Source organism: Xyrauchen texanus, chromosome 18 (assembly GCF_025860055.1).
Source record: "Xyrauchen texanus isolate HMW12.3.18 chromosome 18, RBS_HiC_50CHRs, whole genome shotgun sequence".
NCBI classification, from domain to species: Eukaryota; Metazoa; Chordata; class Actinopteri; order Cypriniformes; family Catostomidae; genus Xyrauchen; species Xyrauchen texanus.
Genome location: NC_068293.1, coordinates 33,672,146 through 33,696,872, shown reverse-complemented (window position 1 = coordinate 33,696,872; position 24,727 = coordinate 33,672,146). Strand labels below are relative to the sequence as shown.

The 24,727-nt window shown below is 36.4% G+C and overlaps 1 protein-coding gene across 3 annotated transcripts in view; it reads right to left on the bottom strand.

Moving 5' to 3' along the window:
* LOC127658764 (zinc finger protein GLI2-like) overlaps positions 1 to 24,727 on the bottom strand; it is a 95,235-nt gene that overhangs the window by 59,566 nt on the left and 10,942 nt on the right. For all 3 annotated transcript variants that reach the window (XM_052148255.1, XM_052148254.1, XM_052148256.1), the window contains exon 2: positions 18,469 to 18,590. In XM_052148255.1, the coding sequence (XP_052004215.1) occupies positions 18,469 to 18,583 (115 nt within the window). In that variant the 5' untranslated portion in view covers positions 18,584 to 18,590. The remainder of the gene's footprint in view (positions 1 to 18,468; positions 18,591 to 24,727) is intronic.

The window sequence follows — 24,727 nt, the reverse complement described above, 5'->3', positions numbered from 1 at the left end:
CCCTTATTACACTCCCCACAGAAACAAGTGAAAGCAGAACTAATATTACCAAAACCCAACAAAATGAAAATGAAGGAACGTACATATAATAAGTCTATATCAAATATGTAGTTACTTTACTATAATGCATTACTAAATGAAATATAATAAAATAATGAATACAAATTATTAAATGAAATGGTGACAATAACTTTCAATTGAATTACACCAATGGGTTATCAGTTCAACTTCAGTTTGACATTAAGCCTCATTCTTTAGGACTTTCTTATATGCAGTAAAGAAAAAAATTGTATAAGCCAACTAGTTTTTAAGGCCTAGAATAAAGAGTAACATTTATATTTAAAAATTATATTTTGTGTTTATTGCATTATTCAACCAACATTATTTTTGACAGCATAAACTAGGCAACAACTATGTTTTTACCAACAGCGAAATTCAGCTAACAGTGACACTGGGCAGAAAGTTTACATATAACCAGTTTTGACAGAGCTGCTGATAAAAAGTTAAATGATCAGCATCGATTGATGAGATGAAAATAAAATTGGAGATTGGTATCGGATGTTAAAATCCTGATTGGAGCATCACTAATATTCAAGTTAACTGTTTCAAAAACTAATGACGATGATTAGTGGGCTGAGATCCTGTCACAAAATGGACAAAACAGGTGGACGGTTTGAATATGAAGAAGACTTTTTTTCACTGTTTATATATTTATTTGTTTGTGGTTGAACTGAAAAAAGGTCTCAGTTTTGTTCTTTTTAAGAGGGCTCAAGTGTGAAAACCCCACTAGCCTTTTTGAAGTTGAACATGTGGAAAACATTATCATCATAATCGCAGTTCAAATCGCAATCACAATATTTTTCAAAAATAATCGCAATATGACATTTTCTCCAAATCGTGCAGCCCTAAATGATACAATAATATTTTTTTATAAGCTCCTCATTCCAAATCTGGAGAAATGCTGTCATCTCCATCTACTGTGTCTGTGCATTTGATTTGCAGGCTGTTAATTTAATAGCCAACATTTTTGAAATATGTGAATGAGAAAATAAAGTAGTTTCAGTAACAATATACGTTATGCAATGCCCCCCATATGAGACGTGTAAGAGGGTGAGTCCAAAGAAAGTGAAGATGAGAGACTATGTGTTGTGAATACTTAAAACATGTGGAGACTAAGAGCCGATGGTGGACTGGTCACAGGCTGACAGCGAGGAAAAGCAATACAATACACTCTGTCTCAGCTAAGAGGCAGGTCATTAACACATAATAGAGAGGAGTGTCACTTTAGACACCTTAATTTGATAATTACTGACAGGTAAAATTGCACTCTTAAAGCAAAGGATGACATAATAAGACAGAGAAAAGTCTGCTGTGCCCTTAGCCAGCAAAATACATTGAATCGGTTCTGCCTGCGCTTTCTACAGTAACTAAACCACAAAATGCAACACCAGGTGATTTACCGGAATGAAATGACTAACAATGAGAATAAATATGGAATGTGGCTTTATCCATGCACAGAACTTGCCCAGAAAAGAACCATGAGAAGAGTCTTCAAACATTCTCCTTTTGTGTTCTACAGAAAACAACAACAACAAAAACAACAACTTTATATGGGTGTGGAACAACATTTAGTAATCATCACTCATGATGCCTTTGATCAACCCGGTTTTAAATCAGTTTTTGTGTTCAGGCCAAAAATCTAAATGACTACCAGGAGTTCTCCCGTACAAAGATATTTAGACAGTATAATCAAAGCATCAAAGAGTTCATGTTTCTCATTTAGAGTTAGCGTGTCAACTCAAGTCATCTTTTTCTTTTGTATCTGCAGGTACAATTTTAGTCTCAGGATTGATTCTGTGTCTGTTCACTGTTACGAGAGCTATACTGTAACACTGAATTAAATCCAAACCCATGTTTACCAATGTAAAAGAAGATGTTAATTAGAGGAGCCTACATCCACACACAAAAAATAAACATCTGGTCTTCAAACCTCTGTTGCGATAGAAACAGTGGCGCAAACCAGAGCCATGCTTTACTAAGATTAAAAAGCAGTTCTCCTCTCAAACAGTAATCTCAAAGTGCATAGAAGTTTAACAGTTGTCGCCATGATGAAGATACACATGTGCCACAGATGTAATCACATCCAAAAGCTGATTCTTCAATGGGTAACAGATGGTGCTCCAGCATTAGTATTTTGTTTGTTCTTTAGAAAAGACATGGTTCCTGTATGGTTAAAGACCTATATATTCTAGTATAGTTAGATTATTGATATGGTTTGAATGGATGGATGGATTTTACACTCCACTATAGTATAAGCCACGCTCTGAGTCCCAAATGTCCACCAGCTTGTTAGGACTGACAAGAAAGTGTCACACTGAGTATTCTTCTATTGGATCCCATTAACATTGGCAGTTACATGCCAAATACTCTCTCTCAGACCATTTGACAAGCTGCCAGCTGAAGGTCTCTTGAGGTGTCAAAATTGGGCTACACAAACAGATGAGAACATAAGGTCTATTTAAGGGGATCTGTGGGCTCATTTTCCATAGTTAGCATGAACCCACCTGCAATAACATAATTCAGACAGACTTATTCATCCCAAATACATATTGTGTACCTGTTTCCATAGGGTCCCAAAGATAGCCTCTGATAGCAGTTAGCTTATTGCATCGAATGAAAAGCCTAAACAAAATGAAAATCCCCTTTTAAAGAGATAGTTAACCCAAAAATGAAAAATATGCAATTATTTGCTCACACTCATGTCATTCCACGCGTGTATGTTTTTTTTTTTTGAGGGACACAAAAAGATGCTCGTTTTCTTATAATGTAAGCTAAAGTGAACATGGGCTGTTAAGCTACAAAAACTTCTACAGAAGAAACTTCTGTAGAAGTTTCTTCTGTTGCAAAACTTCTACAGAAGAAAGAATACATATATATGTGGGTTTGGAATGACATGAGAGTGAGTAGAATTGACATTTATTTTCATTTTGGATTAATTATTTAGATTGTACAGGAGTCTCTGTGGTTAAAAAAATCTAATTTATTATTCTCTGAAATTATTATAATATTACTTTGGGTAATGTAGTTGACATTAATTATTGGGGAACCTAGTTTGCCTTGTCAAATGACTTCCCACAGAAATCTATCAGCAGAATAGAAGACAAATCAAAACATTGCTGGATAATATCTGTGCGATGACACAGTTGAGGCCTGGTTTGTGTGCATGAAGTATTCATTGACTGGTTAAATCAGATAAGAATGAGAATACTTAACATTACTACTTAGTATGTCAGTAAAATAGATTGAGGCAGAGTAACCACTGGAACTATAACAGGAGACTATATCAGTTTATGCTCTGAAGTGGCTGATTTAGGAAGAAAAATTGAGTTCCCTCTCCCTCTTGTTCTTGGCAGGGCCAGGACAGCTCCCTCCGGCTCCAGACGCCACCATGTCGCTACCAGCAGGACAAGACTCGCTTGACAGAAAAAAAAGAAAAAAAAACTTTACCTGGAGCAGACTGCTAATCGGCTATGTCCAAAACTCTAATGTAGAGCTAATAAATAAAAATAACAAATTAATAGTGTTCACACTGGCAATGCTGGAGTTTGGTCAGTTTTTGTACTATTAGTTGTTAGCAAGTGTTCCTACTTGACAACAGCATCCAACTGTATCACGATCATGTGAGATCCACTATACCATTGGTATAGACGCCAAAACAGCTTTACAGCCTGTTTGCATAAAGTTAAACTTCGTGCAACTCTATCGCATCGTTAGCAGTCACTCCTGTTGCTGCAAATTGCCAACGCTCATTGAAATCAATGATTTCTGGTTATTTTGACAACAAATCATTCAGTACGTTCCATGCGCAGTTATAATCGAGCTACAGCGGGTTTTGCATAGTCAAACTATAGTTTTCCTCTGTCTGTCCAAGTATACCTGACGTCAAATACGGCAGGTTAAAAATAAGCTGTGTCATTGCTATCTTTCGATGCATGCGCGCAGTGCCAAGGCCAAATGTGGTGCGGTAAACCTGTTTACATGCTGGACAAAGCCAAGCTACAATCACATTATCTAGGTCTGTTAATACGACTGCAAAAAGTGGGCTTAATTTCAGTCAGACTTAAGCATTTACATGACATATTAGACAAAGAAAATGTTTTAGTCTGACTGAAATCAAACTTTTAATGTGCATGTAAACGTACTACCTGTTCATGTGATTAAACTTTAAGCCTTCTTATTCAGTTCTCTGACCTCCAACACCAACAAAGGTAGAAGCAGCCAGATAGTTACTGCGGTCCTTTACAGCTAATCATCCAGAAACAGGGCTCGACTCAGAGGGTCTGAAGCCGCCACTTATCAGAATCAGCTTTATTGCCAAGTATGCTTACACATACAAGGAATTTGTCTTGGTGGAATAAATGGAATAAAATAAATAAATACAAATAATAATACATAAATACACGCACATGTGCCAGCTGTTTAACCTCCCTTATGAATATGTGCTGTAAAAATGTAAAAATAAGCCCCTAAATCCTGTGAAAATTAGGCAGCTTCGAAGTCATATTCAACAAAAAATACTAATAAATATTAATTCAAGTGATAAGACACAGTGAAGATGAATGCAATATACTGTATGCATGCATGTAAACAAACTCTGGTAGAGGGCCTGCACGACTACTGTTTAGGGTCTTAAGGAACACCTTCACTATTCATTCATGACATGCTAATTACTCTGTAATTTTATTTTACTTTCTAAATTTATCAAAACATTCTGATTAAGAAAAAATTAATTGAAATTATACTTTGATTTTACTTTGCTTTCAGTTACATTTGGATTTTGTCTATCTGAGTAGGACTACATGGCTCCGTGCCACAACATTTCAAGTGAATGACTTGTTTATTCCCTCAGTTTCATGCCGTCTGAGTCAAAGATAAGATTCGATCCAACTGGATCCATGTTAAACCACTCGGCTCCAGGAGAAGGAGGGGGCAGAAGGAACGTTGGGGCCAGGAACAAGTCCGTATCTGCTGGTGCCAGGCGATGACCATTTTTCTCTTTGAAGCTAATGCCAAGAATGCATAGTTTACATTGTGAAAAATTACCTAAGTCACAACAGAGTTTTACATTCACACCTATTAATACCTGGAGATTTGGTTTGACCTTGAACTTGGACTTCATTCTTGAACACATCCTTTGCATGGCAAAAAAACTACTTTCTGAATCGACTGGTGTGCAGGCGGTGGTTCCAGCCGAAGAAGTATTCCAACAGCATGGGTTTCCTTGGAAATCATATCTATTTTACTGAAAGCTTGGCTTTTTTTTTATAGTTTTTTTTTACTTTTAACATAAGCCAGACTTATTTTGGGAAAATTGCTTTGAGAATGATTGAGACTGAATGCTGTGGCCAAAAGTCTGAGTTGGCTTTTACAAGAAGCAAATGAGTAAGGAAACATTTTGATTCCATTTCCCATGTACAAGCTTTCAAAATTCCAAAAGATTTTGGTCTCTGGCAGCCTTTCCCTACTACCCACAGGCCACACAGAAAGACAGGAGTGAGCAATACATATGATACTGTATATCCAGAGGCCAATGTTTCAGCAAATTTGATTTAACAGCTTATTCATGTATTATTTTCTTGACACTATTTTCTGACATTTTGCCCAACAGGTTTACAAGCACTTCTAATCAAACAAACAGCCAGCTAGCTAATATGGCGAGCCTCACATAAAGCTTAACATTTCTGCTTTGAAATCAAAGAGCATGATGCATGGCGTAGGTGTGAAAAAAACCCCAGACCTTTCTTCTTCAGGTAGGGTCTCTTAGCTAGATCATAACCAAGTCTCCAAGGGATAGTTAATTAAAAAATAAACATTCTATGATCATAAACTTTTTTTTTCCCGAGGGGTGAAAAAAAGGCAAAGAAAGGCAAAAAGATGCAATGAAACTGAATGGTGACTAAGACTAACAACAGAAGTCATATTGGGCTGCAACTAACGATTATTTTGATAATCGGTTAATCTAACGATTATTAGAACGATTATTCGACTATTCGCAGATTATTGCAGCTCTTAACCGATCATTCACTGAATTAATGGGAAACAAATACTTTTTATTACATTTAATTCAGTAAAGAAATTCATTGCAAAAAATCCTATTGTTATCAAGTGTTTTTCTATTGTTCTCCATTTAAAATTGTCTAAAAATCCTTAAACAAGATACATTTAATTGAGACACAACATATAATATATATAGACTTGCTTTAAGAGAATGTATCTTAAATATAAGTGTATTTTGTATTCAAGTGTATTTTTTCACTTGGTTATACTTAATATACAAAATATATGTATATTCAAGATCTATTCTCTAAAAGCATCTAAATATCTTATATGCTGCTTCTCAGGTGAATGAATCTTTTTTTTAAAGGATTTATAGATATTTTAAAATATTTGCATTTTTAATATTATATTCAACATTAAAAAGAAAATGTAGGTTGTTTTAAAGGAGTTCTACATATTGTTATTGGAAATCAAGCCAAAATCAAATCAAAAACATATTTTGTTGCAGTATATAATAGGGTGAAGACTCTCTCACACCTTTCTGTTCACTTCAATCCATCTTTAACTCACTAAAAAAACATTAAGTCTCTTATTAATAAAGCTGCATATTGCCAATTTTCATCATGATAAGAAATGCACAATGACATAAATAATGATTCAATAAGTCGTGAGCCATCAAGTTATAATCTAGCTGCATTTAGCGTCCCCACAATAGAGTATGTCTCAGCCGGGGGCAGTTTCAATCTCTCCCCCTTAGATCGGGACATTTGCGCAACTCATAGAAGAGGCGCTGACCACACAGAGAAATGCCAGTTTCAGAGTTTGTAGTTATTATTTGAACTTCAATAAAGCTATAACTGCATTTAAGATGTAACGCCGGGGTGTTTCCTTTAAAGAGCTCTGACTTCACTTATTCCACAACAAGAGTGCTTCTGAATTTACTTATTTGTTTTTTTTGTATAATTCCCTCATACTTTGTGATCTACATCAGCTGAAGCTGTTTGGAAAGTTTTCTTTAGTTTATCATCTGGACTGTGATCTGTGTATTTTTTCCTCTCCTCTGCAGTGCTGCACTCGTGCGCCATCATTACAGTTTAATGTGATCCCATGTTACGTCAAACGACTGTTCGGCAACCTAAATATTTGTCGACAATTTTTTTTTTTCAATGTTGTCGATAATGTTGACTAATTGTTTCAGCCCTAAAGTCATACAGATTTAAAGGAATGTTCTGGGTTCAATACAAGTTAAGCTCAATTGACAGCATTTGTGGCATAATGTTGATAACCACAATAATAATTTCTACTCATCCCTCCTTTTTTGTTTTCTTCTCCCAATTTGGAATGCCCAGTGTGCTCCAAGTCCTCATGGTGGCGTAGTGACTCGCCTCAATCCGGGTGGTGGAGGACAAATCTCAGAAGTCTCCACGTCTGAGACCGTCAACCCACGCATCTTATCACGTGGCTTGTTGAGCGAAGATATAGCATGTGTGGAGGCTTCCCACTACTCTCCGCGGCATCCACACAAATCTCACCAAGAGCGAAACACATAATAGCGATCACAAGGAGGTTACCCCGTGTGACTACCCTCCCTAGCAACCGGGCCAATTTGGTTGCTTAAGAGACCTGGCTGCAATCACTCAGCATGCCCTGGGATTCAAACTAGCGAACTCCAGGGGTTCATCTCACCTTTTCTTTAAAAAAGCAAAAATCAAGGTTACAGTGAGGCACTTAAAATGGAAGTGAATGGGGCTAAACTGTAAACGTTAAATATACTCACTGTTTAAAAATTAGAGCCACAAGACATAAACAATATAAGTGTCAACATGATTTAGAGCAATAAAATCACTTACTAACCATTTCTGTGTAAAGTTATAGCTAGTTTTACAACTTTGTTACCATGGCGATGTAATGTCAGCAAACCATAAAATGACTGTAAAATTATGATTTAAACAACTTTACAGCTCAAATAATACACTGTTTTAACAGAGGAATTAATGCAAGTGCTTTTTTAAAATATAAGCTTCAAATTTCTATTTAAACTCTCCAAAAATTAGTCACATTCACTTTCATTTTCTCCATTAACTTGCCTCATTAACCTCGATTTTTTTTTTTGAAGAAAAGGAGGAATGAGTAGAATTATAATAAAAAAAATGTTTTGGTGGTAAACAACATTATGCCATAAATGCTGTCAATTGTGCTTTAACTTGTATTGAACCTGGAACATTCCTTTAAAATAACACAATGGTAAGTAAATGATGAACAAACTTTTATTAACTTTTAGAATTTTAGTTCACTTTTTAAGCAATAGCTACTGTAGCACTGGTCACTTACAGTCATACTTGAATGAATGGCCAAGGGAAATGCCACATGCTTCTGTGTTACTGTCTGCCCACCAGCGGTCAAAGGATTCCTCTGTTTGTTATCATTTGGCTGACTGCATTTACACAGTCAACCCCTGCAGCTTATTTTGTTGGTCGCACAGTTTACTATAGCACTCTAGGTCCTGTCCTTGGAGCATGTCCAATAATGACTACTGCTGTCGGACCCTCTCTCCCTCTGTCTTCAATGCAGGACATCCTGCTGACACACCAACTGCCAATCTGAGGGAACATTTTCCTGGAAATTTGCATATTCTAGAGACCTTCCAGCTGTGCTTTAAACTGTATTAGTAAAGGTGCTTCTCATTATATTTATCATACATTTCTGGGCATTTTTTGCACACTATTTGAAGTTGCTGTATATTCCTGAAAGCTTGAAGAGTCCTGATTGCTAAAAACAGATTACGCGACCAGTGTTTCCAATACTATAGTCGCACTTTCTAACCCTAACAAGCCACATGATAAGATGCATGGATTGACAGTTCAGATGCGGAGGCAACTGAGATTCGTCCCCCGCCAACCAGACTGAGGCGAATCACTACGCCACCACGAGGACTTAGAGCGCATTGGAAATTGGGCATTCCAAATTGTAGAGAAAAAAAAGGGGAGGAAAAAATCATGTCTCAAGATTCCTGTATTCTGTTGTGCTTCCTCCTCAGTGAATGGTTCTCATTCTGTGGCTACGCTGCTTGTGAGATTTGTTGAGGTGCACTGTCATGTATTGACGTGGCTCGTAAAAACAGATGTACTTCAAGCTTGAATTGCTTTTACAGTAGGAAAAATCCATACTTTTATTATGGTATTAACTTGTGTGTCAGTTTGCATTTTTTGAGAAAAAAACCCAAAAACAAATCCCAATTAAAAGTGTTTTCGTGTCATTAGACAATGAAACAAATTGTGATTGTAGGTTCTGTTTGCATTGTGAAAAATGAGGCAGTGTTATGAAGAGAATATTTTCTTTGTTTATCCTCTCTAGATGTCTGGAAGTGTTCAGCAGTGGTGTAACTACCAGCAATGCAGGGTGTGCAGCCTCACTGGGACCCAGGGTGAGATGGAGGCCCGAAAGCTGAGGTGGACTAGCCATTGGGAGAACCTGGAAAGTGGGGCCGGCAGCGAAGCAGGGCCGCAGTATGCTGAAGTGGGCCCATGATATGCAGAAGGGGACAGCGAAACACAAACCACAATATATACATAAACATGCATATATATAAGTATATCTGAACTCAAATTATTGCCACTGTACATGTATCTGCTTGTAAGGTTTTTATTTCTTTTTTGGTTGAAAAGTTGATAGATTTAGGGGTAATTATACAAACATATGTATAATCAATATATAAGGATTAATCAATATTTTTATGTTTCTAAAGTTGTAAATACATAAAGAAAAAAAAATACGTTTTAGATGCTGTCAATACACCCATCATACGTTTCAGCGTCTATACAAATGTACAAAAATATATGTGTAAATGTTACAAATAGCTACGCAGATCAGGCTGACTAGCTAAGTCTCACGGGAGATGAAATTATAGCACGGGTGCCATCGGGACACCTCTAGAGGAATGAGTCTCCATAACCAATCAATCCACACGAGTAACCAAAAACAGGAAGGAACAATCTCTTGAATTTGAAGCCAGGACTATATGGTGCATGCTGGGAATGGCACAGCGTTAAAAAAATAGAAGGAACAGATGAAGAGGGAGGGGGGGGGTAATCCCCTGAAGCATCCATATATTGCTCCTTACTCCTCTCCCACTACTTGTAAATGGCTTGGAATGTAACATGTTGTCTTTGGACTCCATGTGTTTGGATGTCTCCCATATGGAGAGATTTATGTGTGTAGACGTTGCCTAAAGCTTTCTCTTTTTGACTTTTAACAAGGGTCTTTGAAGCAAGGGTAAAGCCTTCCAGCATTAAAGTAATATCAGAGGCACATTCTTTTTTATTTCTTAGTCAACTGCATTGTATCTCTGTGTGGCGGCTGTATCTCCTTCAGTGAGTTATGTCTGACTGATACAACATCTAAGAACTGGGCCAAAATCAGTAATAAAGAATCTCTTTCTCTCACACAAAGTTTGTGATGTGGAAGAGCGCATTTTAAAAAGAAGTATTTCCAGAGCGGTTTTACATATTCTTCAGAACAGTATACATAAATTATTCTTTATTTTCAAGCACACTAATGTCAGAAATAGACCAGATATTTGAAAGATCAGACATCAAAATGTTGAGAAGAGGAAAAAGACTAAAACTCATGTGACTGAATTTAAGCAAACTCTGAGGAAAGTGCACTGGACTTCGTCTTTCCGATCTAATTTTTTATGTAGGGCACAACTTCTGACTTTCACTTTCTTTAATGACTGTGGTAGGAAGCAGAGTTACTTCAACTTCTTGTTCAGAATCTCATGTTTCTCAAGTAGACTTTACGCCATAATCAAATGCCTGTGGGCTCTCCAAAAACACAAAATAAAGACATCCCCCTGCTTTCACTTACCATTTCTAATCTTTAAATCCCCTTTTGAGGCTGGTTAGTCCCCCATGTGAAATTTAAGATGAGGAGAGAAGGGGGATCTTGAAAACCCATTTGGTTAACTGTTTATAAAAGCAACATGAAGGAAAAATTGAATAAATCCCTTTAACCATTGGTGAAAGAGGTTAGTTTCCATACAAATAGAACTGATCTGTCAGAGTGTGAACCAAGCAAAGAACATGAGAACAATTAAAGCACTAAAGCCCTGGAAAACAATTTTTTTTTCAGTTTGTTTAGCCAAGGAAGGATTGAGACTAGGTTTCTTAAAAATAGTTTTGCACAGTCCTGGGAAAAGAGTGCCACTGACATGAAAGTATTTCCCACACTAAAATGATATCAATCTTCTGCAAAAGACAGCAGTCTGTTCCAGATAGAGGGTGATCGTACTTCTGACAGGAAGAGAAAATTAGACTCAGTCAATAGGTCTTCCTGTAAGCTGCCTGCAGGACTTCTCAGGTGTCAGGCAATGGTAGGGTCAGTATTGATACACTCTATGCGAGGTGTATAAGATATGGTTTTACAATCATTACAAAGATGGGAAACTTATGTGTTTTATACGCTGAATTTGTAGTGTTATGGCAGGTGTTTCTGCCAGTGCACTAACTTCATTAATTTTAAAACAGTTTACCCAAAAATGAAAATTTTCATCATTTAATATCATCATGCCATTCCAAACCCCTAGGACGTTTTTTATTCTCTGCAGCACAAAAAGTGACATTTTGAAAAATGTCTTAGCCTCTCTTTTCTCTATAATGAAAGTGAAAGGGGAAAGGGGCGTTCAAGCTCCTAAAGCATCATAAAAGTGTCATAAAAGTAGTCCATCCGACTAAAGTCTTCTGAAGTCATATAATAGCTTTTTGTGAGGAACATAAATTTAAAGGAATAGATCACCCAAAAATGTAAATTCTCTCATAATTTACTCACCCTCATGCAATCCAAAGTGTGTATGCCTTTCTTTCTTCAGCACGTAGATCATAGATCCCTTATTAACAGCTGTTTCTATAGACCACATTTTGTTTTTGACACAAAAGGAGTTTATGCAGCAGTCCGAGCAAGGAGCTCAGTCTGAGGCATCTCCTCTACTCACTCACTTATATTAAAACCGATTCAAACAGCTCTCCATTCCCACTGTTCCAAGATGGCGCCGCAGTTGATGTATCTAACTAGCCGAATGAGGCATAAATGTGATTCTCTATACTCCTCTGCTGTAAACAACTCTGTGCTTCTGTTTTTTAGTCTTTCACGTGTCAGATCTCGCGTGAACTTGCAAACGCGCTTAACCTCGGCCCTCGTGAATTTTTAGCAAAAAAAAGTTTTAAATATTTATCTATTTCTTACACACACATAGTGTTTCGCTTCAGATGACATTAATTAATCCACTGGAGTCAAATGGAGTACTTTTATAATGGCTATTTGTGATTTTTTTGGAGCTTCAAAAATTTGGCACACATTCACTTGCATTTTATGGACCTACAGAGCTGAAAAAATCTTCTAACAATCTTTATTTGTGTTCTGCTGAAGAAAGAAAGTCATACACATCTGTATGGCATGAGGGCGAGTAAATTATGAGAGAATTTTCATTTTTGGGCAAACAAATTCTTTAAGTTGCTATTTATCTAGCTATTTACCTTGCCCTCTGCTGTAGCTTTGAAATAAAATATAGTGCCTTTAGATGTGTGACAGCACCAATCCCCATTCACTTTCATTATATGGAAAAGATCAGCCAGGAATTTCTAATAAAAAAAAAACTTGTGTTCCACAGAAGAAAGAAAGTCATAGGAGTATGGAGTGACACAAGGGTAAGGGGCCATTCAGAATGAATTGTAGAGTGCTAACAAAGCTAGACAGCAGAATGAAAATAACAGAGCACAGGTGTCTGAGATTGCCATTCTTTTAGACCTGATAAGGCATCCAAAAATTGTGCGACAACATCAGCAAGAAGTGGTGCAACAGTCTAAGATGTCCATCTAGAGCCTGTTTACATAGGATTACAATTGAAAAACAGGGCAGAAGGTTGTTAAAATGCATTCTGTGTGAACAGCCTCTAAATAATGACAGAATTTTCATTTTTGGGTGATCTATTCCTTCACTGTTTGATTCAATTGAAGTTAAGGGGGAATAAGTTTGTATCATCTCTTTCGTTCAAATACACTACAACCTGCGGTTTCAAAAAAACAACAACACCACCACCAATATGAATATGGCCTGTTCAGACTAAACTGACAGAGATCGCCATTCTCTGACTACTTTTCACTGGGCCAAAAAAAAACCCACTGCAGCGGTAGGGCCTCATTTAAAGAAACAGAAAGGCATGGTGGAGAAGAAAAAAAAAAGAGAATAAATCCCTTTCTCAGGAAGATTAGTGGCTGTCCCTTTAGAATGGGCTGAGGATGGAGCGGCTTTTTAAGCCACATTTTTCTCTGCCAGTGGCTTGACCCATGGTGCATTCCCTCTCTCCCTCGGGCTGTCTGCTGTACTGTTCTCTGCCCCTCCTACCTAACCTCCTTACCCATTCTTCACCATCTCTACAGAGACCTACTCAGGAGGAAGTGTCTTCACTGCTAACTGAAAGCACTTGTAGAGCACAACCCACCACCATTGAAAACATATGTGATGTTCACTGCTGTCTATGAACTCATTTAGGTTTAACTTTATGTGAATTTTTTATCATCAATAGCATTTTCAGCTTTTGAGTGGGACAAGTCTCCAGAGACACTAATATGCTGAAACTACCAAACATAAGCATCTTAAAAATAATTTAATCATTATTCTCTGCTTTTAACATCAAAACGTAAACACTCATGTGCTCATTGGATAAGCCAGTAAGAACACTGGTAAAGGTGTTTACATGCAATGTGAAATTGGGGATGCTGGGCAAAAATCTACATGTGCCAATCGTTTTTGCTTGAACTGTTTATTATCTTACTCCAATAAAGTAAAGCCTTATAATGTGTTTGCATGACAACAGATGTTGTTGTCTTATTATGCATAATCGGTGTAACATTGTGCAAGTAAACATGCTTGGTATAAGGAAGAAACAGGCCACTTGTTTATAAATGAATGGGACAGATCGCACTGCTCATTAGTGCGGTTGTAGGAAAGGATGTTGCGCCTAGACATTTGTCGATATTCAATAATAAGGTATACAGTGATAATTTACATGCACAATATTGTTATCATGAGCACTTCAAACTACAGTGAAAATTTCTAGATAACCCATTAACCAAATTGTTTAGATTTTTCTGAATGCACTTTAGCATTTCCATCAATAAATCAACATTTCAAACACTCAGGCATACAAAATTACTCTTTTTCAATTAAACGTTTCCCTCCAAATGTTACCACTGACGTTACTTGTTCATTTGCAATTAAAATAAACCATAATATATTAGATCGGCCTAAATGCAAAATAGAAGCATTGGACTAAGACTTTTGAAAGCCACCATGTCTCTTTGAATCATATATGGTTTGATGTTTGCAAAATTATTTTCTTTGTGATCGTTTAATTTAAAAAGTACAAAACAAGAAACTAAATCTTGTAATTAAGAACAACAATAAAGTTTATTTATCTTTCAACCCATTTCGTAAGTTAGTACAATTCCGTATCCCATGACAAATGTTTCAGCAATTATCGTGCTATGAAAATTTGATACTATTATATCCCTAGTTGCACATTTTAATTAAAATTGCCAACAGCCTTGCTGGCAAAGCAAATATATTTTAGCCAAATTTGTATCACTTAACCAAAAAATTTTGTTAATCACGTTTGTCAGATTTTATTGGTGATTACAAAGTTGGCTGCCGAGTTGACTGACTGGCTTAAAAAGGATTTTGGTAGGGATCATGTAAGGACACATTAATGACGAGAACGCCTGTTTCAAATTTGGCCTAAATTGGAGGAAAAAATGTGTTGTGATCGGAAGAATTTCAGATTTTCCTTTGAAATGCGGACACTTTTCACTACTCCTGGTCTGTATCATGTACCTACACTAAGCACATGTTGTCTCGGAATGGGTACTGAACAAAAAGTTGGGCCAAATGGCTAATAAATCCTCCAGATCTCCTGTAACTATACTGACCTCAATAAAAACTAATTCAGCACCATAAAATCTGAACAAAAGCTGTAAATAGACCTAAAAGTGAGATGTAACAAAAGGCATGGAATGGCTCAGAAACACTTTAAATAAGTTCACCAGACCATGCTCAACGTGGTCTCCTGCAAGTCTACCTTCCAGCAGAGTTTAGATCCAACTCCAATCAAACACACTTGAATGAACAATTCAAGGTCTTAAGGTTCATTGACAACCACATGCAGGAAAGCAGATCACAAGAAACAGGATGGTGCACACCTGCTCTACACTTTCTAAATAGAGAGGAAAATATGGGTACATGTCCAAACATTTTTATAGCAGACAAATAATTTGTTCATATATACAGTACAGGGTTCTGGCACCTTTTGGCCAATAAATTTCCAAGACTTTTACTATCATTTATAATTACGGAATAAGGATTTTATAGATACTGCACCCACAAACAGCAATTTCTAGTGAAATATATTAGCACTGAGCATAACTAGAACATTTCTTTTTTACATTTCCATGGCTTTTCCACAGATCAACAAATTGAGTGTAAACTTTTAAGTTGCACTCAAAGTCTAGATCTAGAACCATGTCTAGATCTCCTTTATCAAAACATAAGTTAATGCTAATTATTAGGCAAGTAAAACTAAATTAACAGGCTAATTCTACAGAAAATTTAGTTCTAAGGTAATAATTACCAAGCAGTCAACCTTTCTGCTTTAGTGGACCATACATACTAGGGGTGTAACGGTTCTTGGTAAAACACAGAACCATACCGTTCGCCAACCACGATTCAGTAAGCATTTGCTCCGCGGTTCATCTCTAGTTTAATAACGCATCTGGATCATACAGTTTGGCGAAGAAAGTAAAGCGGCAAATAGACATGTGCAGTTGTAACCTCCGCTAATGCACCTGTATGGCTCTGTAGATGGACACACCACACTTGTGTTTCAAGTGGGTCAACTTACTACAGAGAGAAGCTGTCCTATTAACTGTTAGTATGTTAAATCAGTTGATGACATCACAGTTCTGCACGTGTTAGTTGGCAAAATTGCAAGCGGAGAAAACAAGCTGCAAGAGAGAAGCCTCTGCGTCATTTAAGTCTCCTGTCTGGGAACTTTATCCATTTTGCAGTCAATTACAACAGCGATGGTCAAAAAACCTTTACAAAACAGGCCCACTGTTTGCAGACATTGTTCGAAGCGAGTGCCGTATACTGGTAATACATAGATATTTGATTAGCTATTTATGCTGACATCACTCGAGAATATATATGGCACCTGGTTCACACAGAGCTGCAGGTGAGCCCGAAACGGCACACAGACACACTCCCTTACATCTTTATGCAGGCACTTGGTGGTAGTTCAGACAGACATGAAACAAGAACTAAAGCATTTGGGGTGTTCATAGCCAAAGTTATGTTGCCCTTACTGCGTTGATGAAGATGTGGGATTTCCGCATATGATTAAAATACTCGAGTCGCGTTACAACAGCCATTCTTATATACATTTTAATAGCTTAAATTTTTTAAGTTTATTTCATCTATAGTGATGTACAGATTCTGAATGTTGAATATACGTTGAGTTGAGTTTGAAATGCACTTTATGTTGATGCATGTGCCGTAATAATGCAGGTATTACGTTAAAACGTTGATTTAGTAATTAGAGAAAGTTTTTTTTTTTTTTTAGTTAAGGACCCTAACAAAAATTAACCATGGTTTTACTATAGTAATATTGTAGTTACCATGACTGAAGTAGCAATGACTGCTGTCAACATTGTTTTCTTGGCAGAAATCATAGTTTTGATACAGTAATACTGTAGTTACCATATAGTAACCTTCATTTGACTATAGTATTGTAACCATGACAGTAACCATGTTAATTTTGTGGTTACTATGATTTTACTACAAATACAAAACTATGGTATATCCTATGGTTAATGTAGTAAAATCCTGGTGATTTGTAGTGAGGGCAAATCTCTTGAAATGTTTGTTACCAATTAGAATATTTTATTTTGGATTTGGCAGTAATATTACTTTTTCCCTGAACATAACAAATACCGAACCATACAAAAACCATGACCCTAAAACCATGATACAAACCGAACCGTGAGAAATGTACCATTACACCCCTAATACATACATTCATAATTTAATTAATACATAATGAATACACAGATTTGTTGATTTATTCATGTTTAGGGGATATGATTACACATAGAATTACAGTTCCAACAATTACCAGAATGTATTATTAGAAAAGATACGTTTTATGTGGTGACAAGGGTCTACTTTCGAAGACTCAAATGAAAAAATTAATATATAAATAAACAATTATGTTTACGTTAGCTCTCTATGGCAGGCCAACAAACTCTATTGGTGTTACCCAACTCAGTTATGTTCTACAATGGTAAACCACATTACCATATCAGCCAAGGCCCTGATAGCCAAAGAAGGCAACAAACTCAGATAGCTATGATTAGTAATACATATCTTCTAGCCGCAGTGGTGAGAACAAGGTCTTTCGCCATTATTGAGGTTTGTATTCAAAATCCATTGCAACAACTGATAAACAACACAGCACAACAATGTGAATCCACATTCCAAACTTTTATCCACCTTTCTATATATGCACATCATTTTTGTTTAATCACCATAAAGAACAAATTTAAAACCTTTTTAGACATTGTGCACCCAGATGCTCTATTTTTGCTTTTTTCTTAAACAATTCATGATGGTTGCTTTCTTATGGCAGGCCACCAAACCCCTCATTAAACAGTAAAATGCCATAATGTGAGAGGGTTATTAGCATTTCAAAGGTCTTTTACCATCTTCATGTTTGTCTGAGGACTCCGATGGACAGCGCGGTCCACTACTCTCCCCGAAGCTTTAAGAAATTTATAACATTTACACTCTGGAGGAAAGAACAAGGACTTTCAACCTAGTTAGAGAAGGGTTTTCATCACACATTCACTGACATCTTTTAAACATGGGGAGCTTCTCTTCCATTCTTTTCTCGTTCTTTTGCATCCTTCAGTCAACAAGTGATATGAGAGTGAACCTGACTTTATTTCTTATACTAAATGGCTTTACATAGCTCAACCAAAATTTTAACAAGTCCGATCTCGTAATATCATGTAATTGATGGCGCTAAGAACATTATTTTTATATTATCTGGCTAAACAGTTAAAAACTGTTTAGTGCAACACTGTTTAGTGTACTATGGAGCTGGAACTTATATAGATAATAATGTCTGAAGCAAGTAATTACAAAAGCATTTGAATAATTTGAAGTGTGTAATTTTTGTGCCACTAGACAGCACAAAACAGAACAGCAAAAATATACACACTTCACCTTTATAATGTAATTGGGTAGGAGGGAAGGGTTTAAAATATCTATTGCATTTCTTTACTTTTGAGGAGTGTGTCTTACCTCGAGTTGCTGTGGTCGGTGAAGGCTTTTTGGGGAGGTCTGTAAAACTACTGCCATCCAGGGTGGGTCTCTTGCACTCCTTCTTCTCTGTGGTGGTTGGACTTGTGGTCTCCATGATGAGACTAATCAAGCCATTAAAAGAAAGAATAACAATGAATTCAAATTTGTGGAAGGTCAAAAAAAAATTATGTCTAAGAACATTAACATGCTGCGCAGTACACAAGCATTCAAAAAGTGGCATCATGATAAACTTACACCCTGATATCACAAACTAATATTGAAAGGTTTTCAAAATTATTACACAAAACAAATTACACACAAAATGTGATAATTACAACATCAAGTTTAAATTTCTTTCATATTATTAATGCGCCCCTCAAATGTCCTTGTTGTAAATGCATAACATCTTCCAAATGGCAACTGGGACGGGTGGTTGAAATGTTTACATTATATAAACTTTTATTCTAAAGAAAATCCTTCACTTCCCCCTGCCCCGTTTCGTGACTTGTCTGTTTGTTTTGAGAGCTTAGAAGAGCCATTGCAGAAATGCCATGTTACCAGAAGAAACAAAGCAGAGAGCGTGCAGAGTACCTCCTCTACGGCAGCTCTGTCAGAGCACTCAAGGGCCTGCACTGAAGGCAGATGACTTGGCAGCACGCTGCTTGTTTAACTTTGTGTAACCTACAAGATTATCCTTGGTTCAGAGCAAACAGCAAGTGGTTTAGGATTGAAAGGAGGTCCAAATTGAGGCCCTTCGGACTCTGATTGTGGCTGCCCATGTTGTTTGTTCTTCAGCAGATGAACTAGTCTGTTTAACACAGACTTTAAGTAATAGTTCACCCAAAAATTCCAATTCTCTTATCATATACTCACCTTCATGCCATCCCGGATGTGCATGTCTTTTTATTTCAGTGGAACACAAACAAAATGATCAGACCTTTGTAGCTCCGAAAATCACGTAAAAGAAACATAGAAGTAATCCATATGACTCCGGTGTTTAAATCCATATCTTCAGAAACAATATAATAAGTGTGAGTGAGAAACAGAAAAATATTTAAGTACATTTTTAGCATAATATCCAATTCAACAAATTATACAGGCACCACATGACTTTAAATGTAAATGTTTAAGTGGAAAAGTGGAAGTGGAGATTAAGAGTAAAAAAAGACTTACATTTTGATCTATTGCTCACCTACATCTATAATATCGCTTCTAAAGATATGGATTTAACCACTGGAGTCTTATGGATTACTTCTATGTTTCCTTTATGACATTTTTCAAGCTACAAAAGTCTGATCACCATTCACTTGCACTGTATGGACCTATAGAGCTGAAATATTCTCCTAAAAATCTTTATATGTGTTCTGCTGAAGAAAGAAAGTCATACACATCTGGGATGGCATTTCTCATTTACGGGTGAGTTATCCCTTTAAATTACAGTATGATGGTCTATATTTCAACCAAATGTAATTGTTCTGTTCTGCTTTGCATGCAGTCAGGTTGCACTAAGTATGCAATCAGGTTTAAATTTTGTCTTGATGAAAAACACATAGATGGGGGCAACTATACTTTCAGCTTGACAATGTGGCTTATCTGATAAGCAAAATTAATATCCACGTCTCCGCGTCCGAGACCGTCAATCTGCGCATCTTATCTCGTGGCTTGTTGCGCATGTTACCGTGGAGACGTAGCACGTGTGGAGGCCCACGCTATTCTCCGCGGCATCCACGCACCACTCACCACACGCACCACCGAGAGCGAGAACCACATTATAGTGACCACGAGGTGGTTACCCCATGTGACTCTAACTTCCCTAGCAACCAGGCCAATTTGGTTGCTTAAGAGACCTGGCTGGAGTCACTCAGCATGCCCTGCATTTGAACTTGCGACTCCAGGGATGGTAGTCAGTGTCAATACTCGCTGGGCTACCCAGGACCCTGCCATATTTTTATGATGATTTCTTGCATAAAAGGTAATGGGTTCTATAAAATTGACAGTAGCTATTTTTATTTCTGGTTTTAAAATTTAAAGAACCAGAAATACCCATTCAAATTACACCAAATGCCTACATTAATGCCTATGTACCAATTATGGAAAATAACTTTTACTTAAAGCATTTAACTTAATAGGACAATTTTTCATGCAAGCTAAATGACACTTCACCTTTATCCTTTTGATTATTGTTTTAACATGTTAGTCTAAAATATAATTTTTCTTATATTCAGCATCTGGTAAGACTACCTGTGGACAAATTCATCACCGTTTGGTTGTGCCAGACAAACGCCTCAATGCCAACTTAAGCCGATTAGAGGTGGACTGTTGGAGTTGGCCAGCATCTGTCTCAGTGTTTAGCCAAAATAATCCATTTGCTAGTTGCTATCTTGTCTCACTGACACATCTTCAGAATTTGTTTGGAGATATAACTAAAAGTAGTAGATTTGAAATGTATTTGTACACATGTGTATATATATTCTCTTATTGTGTCTATATATATATATATATATCTATATATACTGAATTTCTATTCAGTTTTTATTTATTTTTATCTCTGTCTTGTTGTTGTATTGTTTGTGCACTGGAAGCTTCTGTCACCAAGACAAATTCATTGTATGTGTCTGCATACTTGGCAATAAAGTTCATTCTGATTCCAATCCTGAAACAAATGGGACATTTCTATACTTCTCATATGGAAACCACCATCCAGGTCTTAACCCATTCAAGGTTTTTCTTGTTCCAAATCATTACCACAATTGTAGAACAGAGTGTTAAATGAATACTAAATTAAATTAATCCCTGTTGAGGAAATTAGTCACACTCACACATGCTTATACTGGCACTGGTCATCTTAATTTGCCAGTAACACTTATTACTACAGCCAAATCTGTCTTGGAACAGAAGCATAGTAACAATGACTCATAAATGTCTGTCAAACAGGATCATTTCAATGAAAGTGCATGCCCTTTCTTGTCGAGATCTGTAGACCAAGCCTAGCACTGACCCTTTGACAAGAACAACCGATGGGACCGTGCAGGTGTGAGGAACCAAATGGACAGGTGGATGTGAGGGTGAAATACGACGAGAAAGCAATTCTGTTCTTCTGCGTGGCTGCTCTGACAAGTGCAGCGTGTGAAACGGATCAGAATCTCAGGTCCACATGACCGAGGGGTACGGGATCATGCAGGGCTTGTGTGCTAATCCTCCATAACCAGTTCAGCCATGACTTCTCATCAAATTCCCCTTCTGAACAATCCAGCTCAAAGAATGACCATGCAGACCAATATTTTACAAAGATAATGAACGGGCCTGACCATTTCTACTAAGATGGGCATGCAAGAATAGACTAGATGAAGCCCATTTCATTCCCTTCATACATGCTCTAAATTTGATTTCCCTTGCAGCCAGTAGTTTGTCAAGCAATACAGCTGGACACAATCCACTTTATCTGGTGTTCTATGCAACTTTCCTTCCATTTTAAAGAATGTAATTATTCCGACTACCAGCAATTATGTGGACTCACAAAGTGTTAAGTGTTTTTCTTCCGGGAAACTTCTTCCATTAATGCATGACAGTTTTGACTGTTTCCTTTTGTGCCTGTAATCATTTGAAAGGACGCAACAGGCGTGAAAAGGACCATCCACCCCACAGGACAACGAGGCTGAAAATAGGGGCACAATGACAAAAACCAGAGATAAAAAAGAGAGACTGAACAATCAAATGGATGCTGAAAAAAAATCACATTATACAATCTAATAGTACTGAATATATTCTATCAACACATGATCATTCAAGAAGTCAAGAAGTGTTTCTCCAGTTCTAGTCCACCGGTAAGGTCATATTGGCTCTAAGCAGAAAACTGATTAATAAACAAAATGCTAAATTAACAAATAATCACTTTCCAGACTGTTAATGACATGAAAACTAACATGTGTTTGCCTTGGAGCCTCATTCCATTTCAAGTGATCCTCTTTGCCAATACTGTGTTAAGGCTTGCCTTTCACACAACACAATGGAATGCAAACATAGTTCAAAACTTCCGCTTATTTGAAGACGTCTGATCTGTCTAGTTTTCTTTAGGACTATCTCTTGCATACCATGTTCATTTGTCTTTTTAAACTGTTGTCTTCACCTCTTTCAAATAGCTTTCAAATTATCTTCTTTTCAGTAGTTTCTAAGAGGACAATACAAATGTGTTCATACAGCATAAAATGCTATATGTCAGGTAACCTAAAAGGTACCTGTAACATCTAAATTATCTAGTTGGATTCAAACATTTCCTGCAATATGACTAAATCAACTAAAGTCCACATTAGGTTACTTTCAAGGTCAGATAGAATGTTTACAATGTAGAGCAAAGTGAATACGCCTTAAATCGTTGCAGCTCTTCTCCTTATCTATTTACATGATCTAATCACAATCTTAATCTTGCTTTAAGTGTAAGTTTGCGTGTGATTTGCTGTCTTATATATATGAACAGATAATATTATAAACATGAAATTTTGGACTAGTTCTAATGTCAATAATGTGAGGTCAGCAGTCTTGTGGAAGATACTCTAAAAAGGCAATCAATAACAAATTACTAATTTCTTTCTCCAGATTATAATGGGTTTCCTTTACAAATTACACCAAGTGAGCAATACTTACACTACTCATTACATCACTTTGAGTATATTTAGTAACTGTAGTTACAAAAGTCTATTTAGATATTTAGTATATTGAGTAAGGTATATTTATTTAGTCATTTAGTAACGTAACAGCAACAGACAATGCGTCAGATTTTATGCCATCGATTTTGAAACTTTTATGCCATTTCATATTTCATTTGCAAAGCTAATTTCTCAGTGGTTAAGCTTTATTGTTTTCCACACTGTTCGAGCATGTACAATATATCTTACATTAATTTGTTACGAGGAAAGAATAATCAATTTATACTGTACAGTAACAAGTAATTTTTTAAACAAGTCAAGCATCAACCCCTAACACTGGAGGTCTCTGTACAATCAGGAGGGTGAAATCTTCTCAACTAAACAATCTAAAACCTAAAAGTAAATTTCCCCAATAAATAAAATGTTCAGGACACAGTTCAGTAATCTACTGCCTTGATCTTGGTAATTTAAAGTCAAAACAGTTCTTAGAAACACTATTTTATGGAATTGTTAGACAACAATACACTATGTATGCCAGTTCACACTGCCCAACAAACGGCAAAAGACGCCAATACTTCCAACATTCTAAAGTTGGCTGTTGTATTTAGAATGTCCAGAAACTAAACTGTCGTGCTCACACTGATCCAACAAACACCAACAAACTTGTGTCTTTGCATGTTGTTGTTCACATTTGAAGACAACTGACAAGGAAGAGGTTGCGAATTAAGCAAACAAATCATGCACGTATTATATATATATATATATATATATATATATATATATATATAATCGTGCATGATTTGCTTAATCATAACCTCTTCCTTGTCAGTCATCTGCAAATGTGAACAACAACAATACATACACACATATATATATATATATATAATCGTGCATGATTTGCTTAATACGTAACCTCTTCCTTGTCAGTCATCTGCAAATGTGAACAACAACAATACATACACACATATATATATATATATAATCGTGCATGATTTGCTTAATACGTAACCTCTTCCTTGTCAGTCATCTGCAAATGTGAACAACAACAATACATACACACATATATATATATATATAATCGTGCATGATTTGCTTAATACATAACCTCTTCCTTGTCAGTCATCTGCAAATGTGAACAACAACAATACATACACACATATATATATATATATAATCGTGCATGATTTGCTTATCATGCAACCTCTTCCTTGTCAGTCATCTGCAAATGTGAACAACAACAATACATACACACATATATATATATATATATATATATATATATATATATATATATATATATATATATATATATATATATATATAAATGTGCATTTGATTATATGTTCTGCATGTAGACACATTATGCTATAAACTATTAAACACAACAAAATATTTAAAACGTTTTGTGTTTGCTGTGAACTTATTCATTCTGAAAGAGTTCAGTCGGAGGACGACAATCCAGAGCCAAAAAAATACATAAAAAATAATAATAACAACATTTACACACAAGGTTTGTCCACAAACTGTGGGGAAAGTTAATATTTTATATTACGTAGATATAAGTTAACATTATTTTGAGAAGTAAAGGATCTGTGTTTTTCATGGGAGTAAAAAGA